This window comes from Capsicum annuum, chromosome 4 (assembly GCF_002878395.1).
Source record: "Capsicum annuum cultivar UCD-10X-F1 chromosome 4, UCD10Xv1.1, whole genome shotgun sequence".
NCBI classification, from domain to species: Eukaryota; Viridiplantae; Streptophyta; class Magnoliopsida; order Solanales; family Solanaceae; genus Capsicum; species Capsicum annuum.
In genome coordinates, this window is record NC_061114.1 from 229,052,690 (window position 1) to 229,069,303 (window position 16,614).

At 32.2% G+C, this 16,614-nt stretch overlaps 1 protein-coding gene across 2 annotated transcripts; it reads right to left on the reverse strand.

Moving 5' to 3' along the window:
* Nucleotides 1-5,815: 5,815 nt before the first annotated feature.
* LOC107866879 (probable replication factor C subunit 1) lies at nt 5,816-10,061 on the reverse strand. Of its 2 annotated transcripts, none has more exons than XM_016712886.2 (4): nt 9,702-10,061; nt 9,086-9,208; nt 8,241-8,311; nt 5,816-6,387 (listed from the first exon to the last, which is right to left on the reverse strand). In XM_016712886.2, the coding sequence occupies exons 1-4, from the start codon at nt 9,948-9,950 to the stop codon at nt 6,030-6,032; spliced, it is 801 nt and encodes a 266-aa protein (XP_016568372.1). In that variant the 5' UTR covers nt 9,951-10,061; the 3' UTR covers nt 5,816-6,029. The 2 variants fall into 2 exon arrangements, with proteins under 2 accessions (XP_016568372.1, XP_016568373.2); XM_016712887.2 differs by having other exon boundaries at nt 9,698-10,040.
* Between the last annotated feature and the right edge of the window lie 6,553 nt (nt 10,062-16,614).

The following is a 16,614-nucleotide window of genomic DNA, read 5'->3' on the forward strand; positions in this document are numbered from 1 at the left end:
TACTCCCCTACCCCTACCCCCACCCCGTACTAGCCCCCAATCCCCCTCCCACCACCAAAAAGAAAAATCTTTTTTCTAAAATGTATTTTTACACTTTGGCTAAACATTAAAATGCATTTTTTTAAAAAAAAAAATTCATTCACCAACCAAACACTACAAAATATTTTTCGAAAATATTTTCCATCCATCAACCAAACATAGAAAAACAAGTAAGAAAATAACTAATTTTCCAAGAAAACGTCTTCTAGGAAAACATTTTCCTTCGTACCAAACACATAGGACGAGTACAACATTTTCTCTTCTTAGGTCCTAGATAAACTATTATACATATAGAGCTGATTTCTTAACATAAGGACAAAGTTCGGACCAAAGTCATTGAATTCTATCGAACCTCATAACTTCTTTGCTAGATCGACCCCTGAATTTTACTACAATGGAAGATCCAATCGCCGGCGAATACGGTGGAAACAAGCCATGAACCTCCATAGGCTAAAGAACATTGGCAAATACACTTGCCTCCTCTGGTCATGCCTCGGCCAAAAAATCACCATAATGTTTGTGTAGGCCAAATGTAGTAAGCCAGAAATAGGAAGCATGAGACAAAGCAAATACAAAACAGGACTAGCTAAGTCTGGTAGCAAAATAGACCCCAAAGATGCAACACACAAGGATCCAAACAACAACATTGAATAATAATGAACAAAAATATAGGCATAGTACCTAATTGTAATTAGTGGAGAAAATCTTTTTTCTATGTTATGTAATATGGAATAAGAAAGAAAACTTGTTATGGCACAATAGATAGATTTAGGGTGTGTTTCAAAGGGTGTGTTATTTTGGTTTTGGTACTTTAATAGAAGAAAATTGAGAAGCAATGAGATTAGTAGGGAAAAAATTGAATGGGGTGAATTTGCAATTCCTTGTGATTGAAAGAAATGGGAATTATAGTAGCATATCATATTGTACAAGGAAATTGTAATGTTATATGCCATACTTGCAGATCAAAGAAAATAGTTGTGATAAGAAGAGAAGATATAAGTTCGTTTATATAGGCATATGGAACTACTAGCAAGGGTGGAACCACATTAGCACAGGTGGCGGAGCCAGGATGAAGAAGGTTCGGATGAACCCCTACTTGAAGGGTAGCTCCGCCTCTGATTAGCACTTACTGGCTCAATAGAATGTAATAACGTTGACTCAAACTCTGTATTTGTGTTAACTCCGCTTTTGATAAGGGAAAGATCAATAATCTAAAGAGAGAGTTTGTAAGGGCATATAGTTCAAAAGGGTAAGACTATAAAACACGTTAAAATGTTTGGGAGATTTAAAGGGTTTTTTTTTTTTTCTTCAAAAAAAGAGGATATATTATAAATGATACAATAAACTTTGGGGAGATGTGTTTAAAAGTGCAAAAGGTTCAAAAGGGCTACAGGGTCTTTGTTCTTGGTTTGCTATTACAGCTTAATGAAGCTTTTTCTTTGGTGATTTGGTTTAGTTAAAGTTGACTATATGAATACTAGTATTAATTTAGGAAAAATAACATAAACATACACCGTAATTTATTATATTTACACAATAATTACAAAAATCTCAACTAATTATGCATATATCTTCGTCGAATATATCAGAAGCTAATGATGTATCTCGACAGACCCAAAATCAAGAAAAATGTATCGGGAGTTAATTATGTATCTTTACAAAGAAAAAATGTATCTTTGTTGAATGTATCAGAAACTAATTATGTATCTCGACAAACCCAAATTTGAAATTTTCAGTAATTATGCGAGATGGCAAGATTTTCTATAATGAAACTTCAAACCGTCGGAATTTATGGACCATTAATTTATGTTCACACACAAGGATGATAAAGGAAAGTTGGATCTAAAATTTAAATTATGAGTTCAGTTTTAAACTTTTTTTATTATTAATGCTTTACATATACATATTTAGGTTTGTCAAAATAATAAATTCACTCGAATCTATAATTTCTAAGCTCCACTGACCTCTTTTTTCCTTCTTTTTAATTTTTTTTTCTTTTTTGAAATTTCCGGAAAAACTCATAATTTTGTAAACCACATCGGAGATATAAGTCTTTCTAGTCTAGAGAACAATAAGAGAGTGTGTTTAAGAGAGAATGCGTCCAACAACGCGTGATCCAGATTAATCGGGGCTCCAATACAGACACTGGATACCGAATGAAAAACCAACAAAATAAAATTTGAGAATTTGGAATAATTATATTGACATTGCATAAAATCATGGCTAGTCTAAACTAACAACACAAATACACAATAGTCTAATGGTAATTATTAGACAAAAGCTTTATGTTACCTTATTTTTTGGAAATTTAAGGAAAATTGCAATCTCTGCCTTTCGGATGTGCATTAGGTAAATTTATTTGCGTGTAATAGCTTGCAAATCACATATTATATGGCTAAGCAAGTCCGGTGCGGTGCATTCGATTAAAAATGTGTTAACAAAAAAAATCATCCCTGATCTTCCTTATGAAATACCACATATTGCACCAATTCAACCACACTTATAGGTAATATTAATGTTTGTCATCTCACGAATATTACAATGATAAATAAGTTAAAGAGAGATATATATATTAATACTCAGATGATAAGATTAGAAGATAAACTAATTTATATACAACCAGATCTTTTTATAACAATCATCATAGTGGCAAATTTTTCGTATTATATCACTCCTATTATATGTTATATATAACGACATTTCTCTAAAAAAAAATTTCGTTATAATGAAATTTCATTGGGTGCCAAAGTTGCTGATCTAGCAGTTAACTCTTTCAACGTGTTGTTGAATTGTATTTGTCTCTTTTGTGACTCTGGACCTTGAACAACTCCTGTTTCAATTTTGATTTGAATTTTTAGATATAAGTATAAATAACATAAATACCAACTTTTTAAAAGTAATTACACTATCTCCCACTTTTTTAATTACTTTACCCTCTCTCCCTATTAATATATATGACATAGCCGACATATACATAACATTCTGTGTATATGTGAGATTTTTGTAATATGTTTAGAGAGTTGGAATTTTTTGTAATATTGAAAACATAAGTTGTGCATTTGTGTAATTTTTAGATATAAATACTCTAAAAATATATAATATTGAACGATCAAGTCAAATTTATGGAAATTGAAAAGATTTAAATAGAAAAAAAATAAATTAATAACTACCTCTTGGTGAACTTTTTTCCTTTGTTTTAACTCATTAATTTCCTCCACCAACTGCTCCTACAGATATCATTATATCAGTCAAAAAAAAAAAAAATGACTTTGTTATAAACTGGTTATGATTGTATCAATATATAAGCATAATAATAATAATAAATAGGAGTAGTACTATTATATTGAACGGTTAAATCAAATTTAAGAAAATTGAAAGCATTATTATCGAAAGAGAAAATTAAGAACAATCCGTTGGTAAACCTTTTTACGTTGTGTTAACGCATTAATTTCCTGCAGAAATTGTTCCTACATAAAATAACACAAATTATTTAAGTTTGGATAAAATAGTAATCATCAGCATAAATTAGAAGAAGAGACGACAACAACAACAATAAATTCTAGATTATTTCACAGGGGTTGTATGAGAATTAATTTTTTTTTTTTTTTTAAATAGGCTTACAAGATGACATATTTAATATATAGTAGAAAAAGATACTAACAAGAATAAGTCTCAAATATGGACACCTACAAAATAGGGATTATAGAATCTAACGACCATTAAAACTATTCTATTCACTTGTTGGATACTACTACAAATTACAAAATGATTAGTTTAGTTGAAATTGATTAACAAAAGTACTCTTCTACCTGACAAAATATCTAAATTTTAGCCTTTACTAACAAATGGTGAAACAGTAATAAAAGTTATTGAGCAAAATCTCATGAAGATGAAATCCAAATCTTTATACATTTAAAAAAAAATACGATATTAAGAATCGTCAAATAGTATAGAAGAATCAAGAGATCAAATAAAATTGTACTCTATTCTTGTTTCTCAAAAGAAAGAATTTATCAATTTAAAATTTAAAATTCTGAATTTGTATATTTGTTTGTACTTGACCTCAACAAAGACGAGTTACTTTAGTTTAAACACTTGATTCAGAATCTAGCTACTTAAAATTTTAAATTGGCAAATTTGTTTGTTGTGGACCTCAATAGCTTTAGCTCAAACTCGCAATTCAGAATCTATGACCTTAAAATTCTGAATTGCAAATTTATTTGTCTTTTTAACCTCAGTGAAACTCCAATTAGAAGTACAACTAATGATAATTTTGAATGATAAATTCATACTTTCATCACAAATATTTTAACATGTGAAATTCAGCTAATTCTCACAAGTACAATATAATATAAAATTAACTTCGAATAATACTTCATCATAATCCTTGTTGTATAAATAATAATTCCCACAACAGTATTAATTAATTAAGCATGGACAAGTAAGTTAAATTGTAACCTTAGTATGTGCAACTCTAGGCTTTAATTTTGACCTTCGTGGTGGAGAAGATGAGGCTGACAGTAACGGAGAATTAACGGGTGACGGAAACGGAGTTAACGGAGAGTTAACGGCAGACCTCCTTTTTTTCCAACCCCAAGGAACAAGTTGATCTTGACCATAATTAATACTTAAATTTGTTAAATTTTCTATAAGCTCCGGTAAATTTAACAGAATATCCATAACGTCTTTCTCATCTTCCGTCCAATTGTTACATTGTGCTGCTAGTAAATCCACATGATCAACCATAGTGAAAAAAATAATATTTGGGAGAATTTTCACCTCTGTTTTTATAATAATAATAATAATAATGTCATCTATTTATACATGAAAACTAACCAAATTCCTGAGCAATACTCCTAGTGGAACCATAATTAATTAGGAGCGTATAACTTATATATTTACCATATATAATGCTTCATATATTACCATATTTGTCCCTAAACATGTGTGTTTTACGTATATCATATAAACTTGAAAAAGTATTGGGCGCTCTATAGCTTATTCTTTATCGTTATCTTATTCAATTATTTGTAATTTGTATCAATATTTTTAAAAGCGTTTTTGGGGCAAATTTCGGATGAGGCATAAAAAATCTTTAATATTTTTTTTTTCTATATTATTGGTCATTTATATAAATTTATTTGCAGAATCATTGCAAATGTTACTTTTGCTTAATTTGTCAGTAAAGAAATTATAAAATTGAAGATACATAAGATATATGCCCCGTATATTCAGGAGATTTACACCCTATGTTTCGAAACTTACACCTCACCCCGTGCTATGTATAACGGATCACCTCACGCGCCTGCTTTTTAAAACGTTGATAAATAACATTGGGATACACCAACATGGGTTGTGGTGCAGTGGATTGGGCTGCTCCACCCTTAACCAGAGGTCGAGGATTCGACCCTGGGTATGGAGAAAACTCTGTTAGGAGCGCTGCCTGCAACGCGCGATCCGAATTAGTCGGGGCTCCAATGCGGACACCGAACACCGGATGGGAAACTAAAAAAAACATTAGGATACAATAATATTGGTGCACCCCAAGGCGATATACTTGGTCGAACAAAGCACTTATCCAGCTTCTACATGGACTATATATATTACATCAAATGCTTTTCAACAGTTCTGGTAGTTGCACAAAGATTAGTCTATTCTTGATCTTGTAATTATAATAGCAACTTCAGTTTAAGGTTGGTTAGAAAAACATTTGACAACATTAAAACAGGAAACTACTAACTAGTATTAGTTGTAGTCGAAAGAAGAACAGAAAGTCTAAATAGATCAATGATTCTGGAATGATTTTCTCCAAATCTCACTGTCTGAAATAGATCTTACAAGTAGCTGGAAATTGAGATGCAATCAATTGGAACTTCTACAGAAGATTTTAGCCATGACAAACTCTGCTAGAACATGGCGACTAGTTAATTTTGCGTCTATAATCAGAAACACCTTAAGACATTAGTCGATAGACAATAATACAAGAGAAATCAACATGCTCTCTGTCGCTTTGTGCTTTTGAGAGAGGCAACGAAATCATCATCTGAGTCTTCTTCAGATGAATCATCCTTCATCTTCCGTTTCTTTGACTGCTGCTTTGATTTAGCTCCGGAATCTGGTGTTTTCTTTTTCTGTGTTGATAGCGGAGTTGAGGAGGATGTCTTCTTCTTAACAGAAACGACAGACTGTGTGGTCTTTTTCTTAATAGTAACGACAGACTCTGTGGTCTTTTTCACAGTCACAACAGTTTTCATAGGTGAACCAAGTTTTTGCTGTTGGGACTTCTTTTGTTTCTTCTCTAAAACTTTCTTCGCCAAGTCCTTGGGAAGCAAACCAGACTCCATCATCCTGCAAGAACATCAGTGACGGGGTATAATTACTTGAACTCAACAGCAAAGGCGTGGTTGACATAGTTCTCAAAAACGTTAATGACCCTGGATTTGGTTGTTAAGTTTTTCAAGAAAATATTTTGAAGAATGAGGATCCATCAAGACCCTTTCTGTAGTATCGCCAATGGCCAAAAGGGTTGTTGAGGAGCTACTCATGCATAGACGTTGCTCGGACAGCTCTATTTTGCAACATTTATAGAATAAGATCACCAGTCGAATTCATTAGAGAAACTAGTTCAATGTGTTAATCCACAAAAGCTTGTTTTGGTGAGACAAAAAGAGAAGGGGCTATTTGTATCAGAGAATAGGTGAGCAATAAAATAGGCTTTTAGCATCAAACTACAATAGTGGACACAAAATAATTAAGTGACGTCTAAGCATGGTGATATAAAGAATGGCTAACAGCCATAAGTAAACCGTGAATCTTGGTTGAAGTTATTGAACCATATTTGACAAAATCTTGTCAAATGCACCAACTAAATAGTCTAAACTCACATGACTCTTTTATTCTCTATCGGTTGAATGAAGAAAGAGATGCTACCAATCTTCCCAAAGATCATTCTTCATGCATGCAAAAGGCATATGATTGAACATAACGAAACAGTTTAGTGTAAACATCAACCAACAAATTCACACGGAAATCTCCCATGCTTAAGCTTCGCACACAAATACTAATTTGCACAATAACCACTACCAACACTCATGACTAACACAAATTATTCTTGGTGGCAATTTTACCTTATGTAAAAGCATGTGCCCAGTAACACACGGCTTCACATAAGGATGTTTTAAACCATAGTCAATAAGTGGCAAAATGCACTACCAGAAAATTTTCCACCTTACACATCACAATTTAGGTCAGAAGTTAGCTGAACTCATCATATAGTGTCAAAAGGCTGAAACTATCCATTTTCTCATTCCATACAGAAGTTTCAATGAAGTTAAAACAAATCTTTATACTTTCTATTTCATTATTTCCTATGTTCAAATCAACACCCGAAATCATCATCTTCAAACTAAAGTACTGCATTAGATTGATCATAGCAAGCTTAACCTCTTAGATTAGGACTAAGGTAGTCAAATTCATATTGTACTTAACTGGCTGTGTATTCCTTGTCCAATGGATACTAACTCGACTAGCAACTTCACTAAGCATCTCAGTTCTAGATGTACCACTTATATCATGCTGATGCTTCTTTGTTTTATAAAAAAAAAAAGCAAAAATAAAAAAAAAGACTTGCAAGTTCATGTTTGAAGGCTATTCTTTTGACATAGTACTGTTTACTTCACATGTTTCCTTTGCTGCTTCCAGCCTAGTTGCACTTTCATGCACGTTCACATTCAAGCACACACCTCGTGTTTCCACTATTGCACTATCCGTTGTACAATAAAAAAAGATATATTAACCATGCAATCTAAGGGGAATCCATATGCCCCCATTGGGACTTGGGAGGAATCTTTAAGCAAAAAACAGAACTTTCTTACCCCTACTCTGAGTCTGATAATGAACAGATCTAAGCCTGTTTATCTCACCAATTTAGATTTAGTAGTAGATAGTCATTCAATGAGGTGTTTGACTAAATGAAAGCATGAGCTAGAGAGCATCAAACAGGTGAATAACATACACTTTGTTAGGACAAAAACAAACATTAGCCTTCACGGTATCATAACATTCAAGGTTCTCTTTTTCAAGCAATCAGTAACTGAAAGAAGCTAGAGACAGCTTCATGAATATTCAATAACACAAAAGGCAACAGAGCTACATATCAATAATTTATCCAGAAATTTTTAAAAGGAAGAATGTTATAGTACCAGATAGCTGCTAGTTCACTTTCTGGCACTTGCTGGTACAAAGATTCATAGAAAATCCTTAACGGGTCTCTCTGAAAATCCAAAATATAACAGTACCATCAGATTAAGAATAACAACAACAAAAACAACAACATACCCAATGGAATCCCACAAGTGGACTCTAGGGAGGATAGAGTGTATGCTAACCTTACCCCTACTTTAGGAAGTAAAAAGGTTGTATCTGGTAGACCCTCGGCTCAAAGAAAAGTATATCAGAGCGAATCGAAAGAATAACAAAATAAATCATGGCAAAAGACTATAGAAAGCATGAGAAAGCACTCTAAAAAATGAAAAGTAACTACAACAAAAATAGTGCAATAATCGAAGTACAAGAGATGAGACAGTAGATAGTAACAAAAATCGAAGGACAAGAAACTACAGGAGAAATACTATGAATACTAGTATGGGAGGATAAGCACGACTACGCTCAACTATCCACTAGGCTTCAACCCTAATTTGGGTCGTCCACAACCTCATATCTAAGCTCATGTTCTCGGTAAGCTGCAACTGCATTTTTTTTTCTTTTCCTAATGCTTTTACAACAATAAGATAAAGGAACACACTTCCTCGAAGTACAAGAGACAGGGGATACAAGATAGCATTAATAATCGGACAAGAAACTACAAGAGAAATACTACGACTACTAGTATGGGAGGATAAAGGAGACAGCGCACAACTATCTACTAGCCTTTTACCCTACTAATCCGTATCATCCACAACCTCCTACCTAAGTTCATGCCCTTGGTAAGCTACAAATGTGCTTCTCTTTGCAAATGCATTCACAACAATAAGATAAAGGAACATACTTCTTCAGGAGGATCTCTTTTTTGTCCAGGCAAGTCATAGACTTTCTTTTCCCTCTTCTTCATAATGCTGTCTCCATTTTTAGTTCCTTTCTTCTTATCCTCCTCCTCTTTCTTTACAACTTTCTGCACAAATAAACCCAATTAAAAAGGGAACAAATATAACAAAAACAACAACGTACCTAGTGAAATCACACAAGTGGAGTCCGGGTAGCATAGAGTGCATGCAAATCTTACCTCTACCTCGTAGGAAAAAATAATACAAACACAAAAACATACTACAAACATAACAAAAATGCACCAAAAAATATCAACTATATACAAAAAATACTACAAACACAAGAAAAGTGCACAAAAAATATCAACTTTATACGAAAACACTACAAACCGAACAAAAATGCACAAAATAATACCAAATTCATACCAAAAATGCTACAAAACACCAAAAAATACCAGCTTTACACCAAAAAATATTACAAACAGAACAAAGACGCACAAAAAAATAGCACCAACTTTATACAAAAACACTACAAACAGAACAAAAATGCACAAAATAATACCAACTTTACAAAAAAAAAACTACAAACACAGCAAAAATGCACAAAAAAAATTTACCAACTTTATCAGTTTTACTGGAGTTTTTTTCTTCCTTCTTGGGCTTAACATTTTTTGGACTTTTTTTAGAAATGGGTTCCTCAAAATCATCATCTGTGTCTTCTTCTTTCTTCACTTTTGCATTCTTGATAGATTGAGATTTTGAAGCAACATTGTTGTTGCTAGGTTTCTTCTTGTTGTTCACAAGAGACCCAATGCTTTCTCCTTCGTCAATTTCCTCTTTCTTCATTGCCTTTGAGCCTTCGAAAGCCATTTTTGAAGGATTAATTCGAAAAAATCAGCTGTAAAAATACTGAAATTTTGGTTAAATGTGATGGAACTGGAGGGTTTTTTCTCAATGAAGGAAGATTTTGTTCTGGTTAATTGGTCTTTGAAGTTGGAGACAAATGGGTTGTTTTGTTTTTGGGCCTGAGATAACTAACATTCAGGTTCAAAGCCCAATGACTGAAAGCCCAATAATAATTGGATGAATGATAAGGGCCTTATGATGGAAAATTTTGACAAAATTTTCATTTTTGGACCACTAATTTGACAAAAAAACTCAAAAAATGAGTCTATATGTGATAAATATCGAGATAACAATCAGCTCTCGATACACCCAACGAAAATATATTTTTTCTTAACTAAAAATATATAATTAGCTTTCGATACATTTTTTTCGATTTTGGGTCCGTCGAGATACATAATACATCCAACGAATATACATTTTTTTCTTTGTAGAGATACATAATTAGCCCCCGATATATTTTTTTTGATTTTGGGTCTGTCGAAATACATAATTAGCTCCCGATTCATCCAACGAAGATAAATAATTAGTTGATAATTTTGTAATTACTTTATATGAGTGGAGATTTGTGTAAAAACAGCAAGTTAAGGTGTATATTTATGTTATTTTTCCAAAATTTTTAATGCGGAAATAAACATTTGCCTAACATTGTAAGCAAAATTCAGCATCCTTAGTTACACTTTGGCTAATTACAATTCGCTGCTACATTTTAGTAGCTATTTTAATGATCAACTATATTTATCTCTCGAATTTAACATTCGATACAAATACAAAAGCATCTTGTAAATACATATGACATCCAATACATAAACATATAATTGTTGAATAGAATTATGAAAACATTTCAACTATATAGCTAAATATATATAAAATACACATACATATTATGACATAAAAGACATATCATCAAATACATGTAAAAATATATAGTATAACACATCAAATACAAATACATACATTTGGAATTCAATTTAAACCTTAGCTGCGCATAAGGATGTTTCCTATGTAACTTATTTATCCTTAAAAATCCCTCTAGTTTTATTCAGTTTGAATCGCGTCTTTCAATCTCTTAATCCTAAAAATATATTTTGAACGTTTGTTAGTCTCACAAAAGTTCTCATGGAATTTCCAAATTGACTCAACTCAAACTGAGTAAAAATATTGGAACGAAACTATGGTAGTTCAAAATTTCATGAAAATTGCTTGACTTTGGTATTTATGTTATTTATACATTTTAAAACTCCATAAGAAGTTATTGGGTATTGAATTTTAGTAGTACAATACCAAAGAAAAAAAAAACGGAGTCTGTAACTTAGAAAGTTTAAAACTCTATGAAATAATGTTAAAAATTGAAATTGCGGTTGTTCAATTTTAATGCAAAATTATGTGGATCAAATATATTGTATAGTATTGTTGATCGACTTGCATAATAGTGAAAAAAAATAAAAATCATTAACAGCATAGATAAGTCTGGCATAGGAAAATTATGAAGAAATGATTTCTAATTAACTAAATATGTTTTCCTTTATTTAATTGTAAATTATCTCTTGAATTTTAAATTAGATAAGTAAATGTGAGTGTGTATTTTTAATATATTGAATAAGTAAAAATAAACGATAGGAATAATTGTTTTACCAATTAAAACGTCAAAGTTATTGGAATTTGGATGAACCAAATGTCCTGCATCTCCATGTAGATGGTACTAGAATTCAATTATTGATGAATAGCATCCTCATTTTTTATTTTTTATTTTAAGTTTATAAATTAAAGTGGAAAAGAGACACATACTTGGCTCGTTATGTATATTTGACAACTTGGCAAAAATTAATTCAATCTGAGGAAGAACAAATATCAACCACAGTTTAGTTAGAGAAAAGTTATTAAAAAATAAATAAAAAATATGTTTATGAAAAGATTGATTTACTTCCTTGGATTAGCAAAAATAGGAGGAAAACGAGTATACAATAAAATTCTCACTAGGGTCTCAAATTAATTTTATTTGCAGTGTTACTAATAATTTATTTGATTAAAGACACAGGTGAAAATTTATTTTAAAAAAGGATCTTATTTTGATTATACTTTCCCAACATCATGATCTTAAATTTTAAAAGGAAAAAAATTTAAATGCAACAATCAAGTCCGAAATTTAAAGAGTCAAATCAACAACAATAATATACTCAGTGTATTTTCAGATAGTGAGGTCTGGGCGAAGGTAGAGTGTACACAGACCATATCATTATCTCAGGTGAAGTAGAGAGATTGTTTTCGATAGAATCTCGGCTTACGACCGATTACAGTATAACAAACACAAAACATAAAATGCATATAAACTGATACAGTTTGCAAAATAAACTCACACTGCTAGCTAAACTATCTATTCGAAATCATAGCCATCACTCAAACACCACGAACAAGAAACTTCAAACACAAACAAAACACTCTCCCCTACTGTTACCGACACACTCCTACCCCCTACCCCCTAACCCTCTACTCTAATTCGCGTCCTCCATACCTTCCTATCAAGAGTCATGTCCTCCATAAGATGTCACTGTTCTATATCATGCCTAATCGTCTCTCTCCAATATTTCTTCGGCATACCTCTACCTCACTTGAAATCATCCATAGCCAGTTTCTTATACCTCCATACTGGATCATCCGAGCCCCTCCTCATCACGTGTCCGAACTAATGTAAATTCACTTCTCTCATCTTGTCCTCCATTGAAGCAACTCCCACCTTCTCCTGAATAATCTCATTCCCCAACCTATCTTTCCTGGTAAGACCACTCATTCATCGCAACATCCTCATCTCCGCCACCTCCTACTTTTAAACGTGGAGTTCTTAACTGGCCAATACTCCGCTTCATACAATATAATCGATCGGACTGTCAGTCTGTAAAACTTACCTTTAAGCTTTAGAGGCCTCTTTTTATCACATAAGACTTTTGAAGCAAGCCTCTATTTCAACCACCCTGCATCAATACGGTGCATGATATCCTCGTCAATTTCATCATTTTTCTGAATCATTGCTCTTAGATACTTGAAACTCCCCTTCTTCTGAATGACCCGAAAATCCAGTTCTTTTGCCATCTTATGTATGTCTCTATATTTTCTTTTCCTTGTTTTCTTTTGATTTACTTATTTTTATTACTTTAAAAAGAACACGCTGAAGTTTCCAGTTCATTCAAGAAAACTCAAAAAGTCATATTTAGTGTCTTACTAATTATTTGATAACAATAGTAGTGGGATTATAGATGAGTAGCTATCAAGGCGAAGCCACAACTAGAATTTAATAATTTTTGCTTAAATTTTATATTTTTTATTAAAAATCTAACATTTTAATATTTTATAGGTAAAAATTAGTTTATCTAGAATCCAATAAACAAAATAATTATTATCCTAAAAGATAAACATAGACTCCACCCTCAGTAATTATGATTATTGATTGAATGCCAATTAGTGAATGGATCGGAGATAAAACCCACTAAGTATAAAACTGTAGATTTTAATCAATTGTCTAAATCAAAACAATTCATTTCATTTCATTTCAAACACTAACTTATTTCATATATAAGTGGCACCATTTAAGCTGCCCAACACATTGTAATAATTTTTTGCATTAAATTTTAGGCTAAGGTTTGTTCAGTATTGGGACTTAGATTTTCTTCATATATCTTTATCATCATGTTTAACATTTCAATCCTTTATGGCCCAGTTTGGTTTGGGAACTAATCATCCACAAATTAAAATATGGAAATTAAATTATTCTCGAAATATAATGTGATAATTACTTTTATAAAAAAGGCGGAAAAAAGTATTCTGAATTAAACTATTCAAAATGAAGCAAAAATATCTTTTGTTAGTCTTTTGATCCAAAAATACTTCTCCTTTAAAATTTTGGCTTAAAATTACTCCTCTATCTAACGATGGACACTAGACATGCCACGTGGACAAAAAACATCACTTGAGTAGTCCAAATCAACGTCCACATGGAAAATCCCAGAGAAACATATCTAACATCTAGAAAAAAAAAATTATTGAATATTACAACAGCTCAAACAAAGCCTAGCATCAAAATAGAACACAATCAAAACCTAACAATAAGCCACTTAATGCATTTTTTGGTCATCAACAAACAAACATAAATACTACACCATTCACATAAAATGCATTTTCTGCATTCACTTTATGCTTCAAGCTACTTCAAGAAACCAATAGTAAGCTAAGCCACTTCAAGATCTAATAACCCAATAAATTAAAGCCGCCAAAACAGTAATTAGAAGTATGAAATTGAAGGATTTTCCACGTGGATGCTGACTTTTATGGTCTAAGTGACGTTTTTTTGTTCATGTGACATGCTTGGTGTTCACTCATTAGAGAGAGTGATAATTTTGAGCAAAAAAATTTAACGAAAAAATATTATTAATCAAAAAAAACTAAGAAAGGATATTTTTATTTTATTTTAAATAATTGAGAGATATTTTTAGCTAACGAAGATTTATAATTTCCATTTATTGGAGGGGAGGCAACATTAGTTTTTTTTCTTGCTAAATTCATAAAAGCAGCCTTGTGGACACTTTTCTTAGGTCAAACTAATTACGTATGCACCGTTGCATGCTTGCCATTTGTCAATAGATTTGATGTTCAAATGCAGGCGGAGCCACCATTCATTCAGGGTTCATCTAAACACCCGTACGAAAAATTATATTATTTTTATATTATTTTTTATATGTGTATATAATAGATGTTAAATTCCCTTCGACTAATTCGTATGTTTTCCAGACTCCGCTACTTTCAAATGTACAAAGAGAATTGTGCGAATTCAACTAATTTTGCTTATCTTACTTCAGTTACCTCTATACATACAATAAGATCATATTCAATCGAGCACATCTAGTTTAAACTTTACATTTATTTATGAACTTTCTGATTGAAAATGGTCGAATTGTAGACTCTTTGTGCAGTGATACATCCCATTTAATTCATATAAAAACTTTGACATAAAATTTATATCAATTTTTATTAGTACAAATAATTAAATATAAGATAAATATAACTTTAAATTTGATGTCAAAGCAATCAAATGACCTCTTATAATTTTATCCTCGAGCATATACGCTTTATACTAAAAGGTATTACTTTAACATTAAATTTGTTGACATATTATACTTTTATATATATATATATATATATATATATATACACACAAACAATGTGAAAATTAAATCACCCTTAAATTATAATGTGAAAATTATTATATAGAATTAAAGAGGATGAAGAAAGATTATATTCATTTTGTCATCACATTTGTCATTATTCAGACGTATGACTTAAGTGAATTGCGCAAATTCAACTGAATATATTGCTTTTGATTCAATTATCTCTTTGATTTAAAAAAAGAAAAGAAAAATACATTTATATATATAATAAAATCATATTCATTCGAACAAGATTTACTTTAAATTTAATATTCGCCTATATGCTGCTTTCATAATAAAAAATAGTTGAATTGTAGCCTCTTCTACGCATGAACTAACGTAGCCTCACCAAATATAAATATATATATCTAAAAATATGCAAAAACATCAAGAAATTATATGTTTAAACTCATAATTTTAATAATAAAACAAATATGACATTACGAATTTTAAAAGTGAGACTCGTTAAATTTAAATTCTAGATTGATCAATCCCTCTCTATTTCCCTTTCAATAATGCTTAGACATTAAGGCTGTATTTGTTTTTATTCAAATTCAGACGGCTGAATCTGAATGCATATCTGAATGATTAAGATGTTATCTTTAGATCTGAAATCTGAATGGTTAAGACCATTTGTTTTTCAATATCTGAAAATGTAGACACCTAATTTTGTCCCTCCCAAAGACCCAAGTTATACATTTTTATCCCTGTCTTACCACGTGCCCTCACCTATATGATTATATCCCATAAAAATACAAAAATAACAAACCCACTAACAAACCTAATCCCCAATTATTCTTTTGTAACAAAATTAACCACCCCTCCTGTCAATTTTGGACAACACATTACTACCCCCATACCCAATACCCTACCCCACCTACCCTAACTCACCACTACACACCCTCACAATATATACCCATATACTCACACAATCACGGAAGGGGGAGGGGGGGGGGGGGGATTCTTTGGCACCATCAGTAATAAGAAAATAGAGAGAGCACAGATCTCAAAATTTTTTTCTTCTTCCATCATCTTCTTCCTCACAAGAATTTTGGGATCAACAAACAAGATGAACAGGAACCAAAAGAAAAAAGAGGACCAAATTTTCTCTTTCTCCCTCTAGACCCTCACTCTCTCTCTCCAATAAACTTCGCCGGTGACCGCCGCCACTCCGTCCGACCAACGACGGCGGCAATAGCGCCGTCGTCTCCGTCTCCCTTCCCTCGAAACCTCCGTCGACCGGCGAAACAGCTACCACAGGCGAACACCGTTCGTTGGCCAGGGACCCAACCCGACCCGATCTCTTTCCGATGACGGCAGCAGGCACCAAAAATAGTGACGCCGGTGACCGACAACGACACCCAGTCTGTTTTCCACCTATTCCGACAAAATTTCGCGTATGGGTCTTCTCGGTTTTTCATAATTTTAGTCTCGAT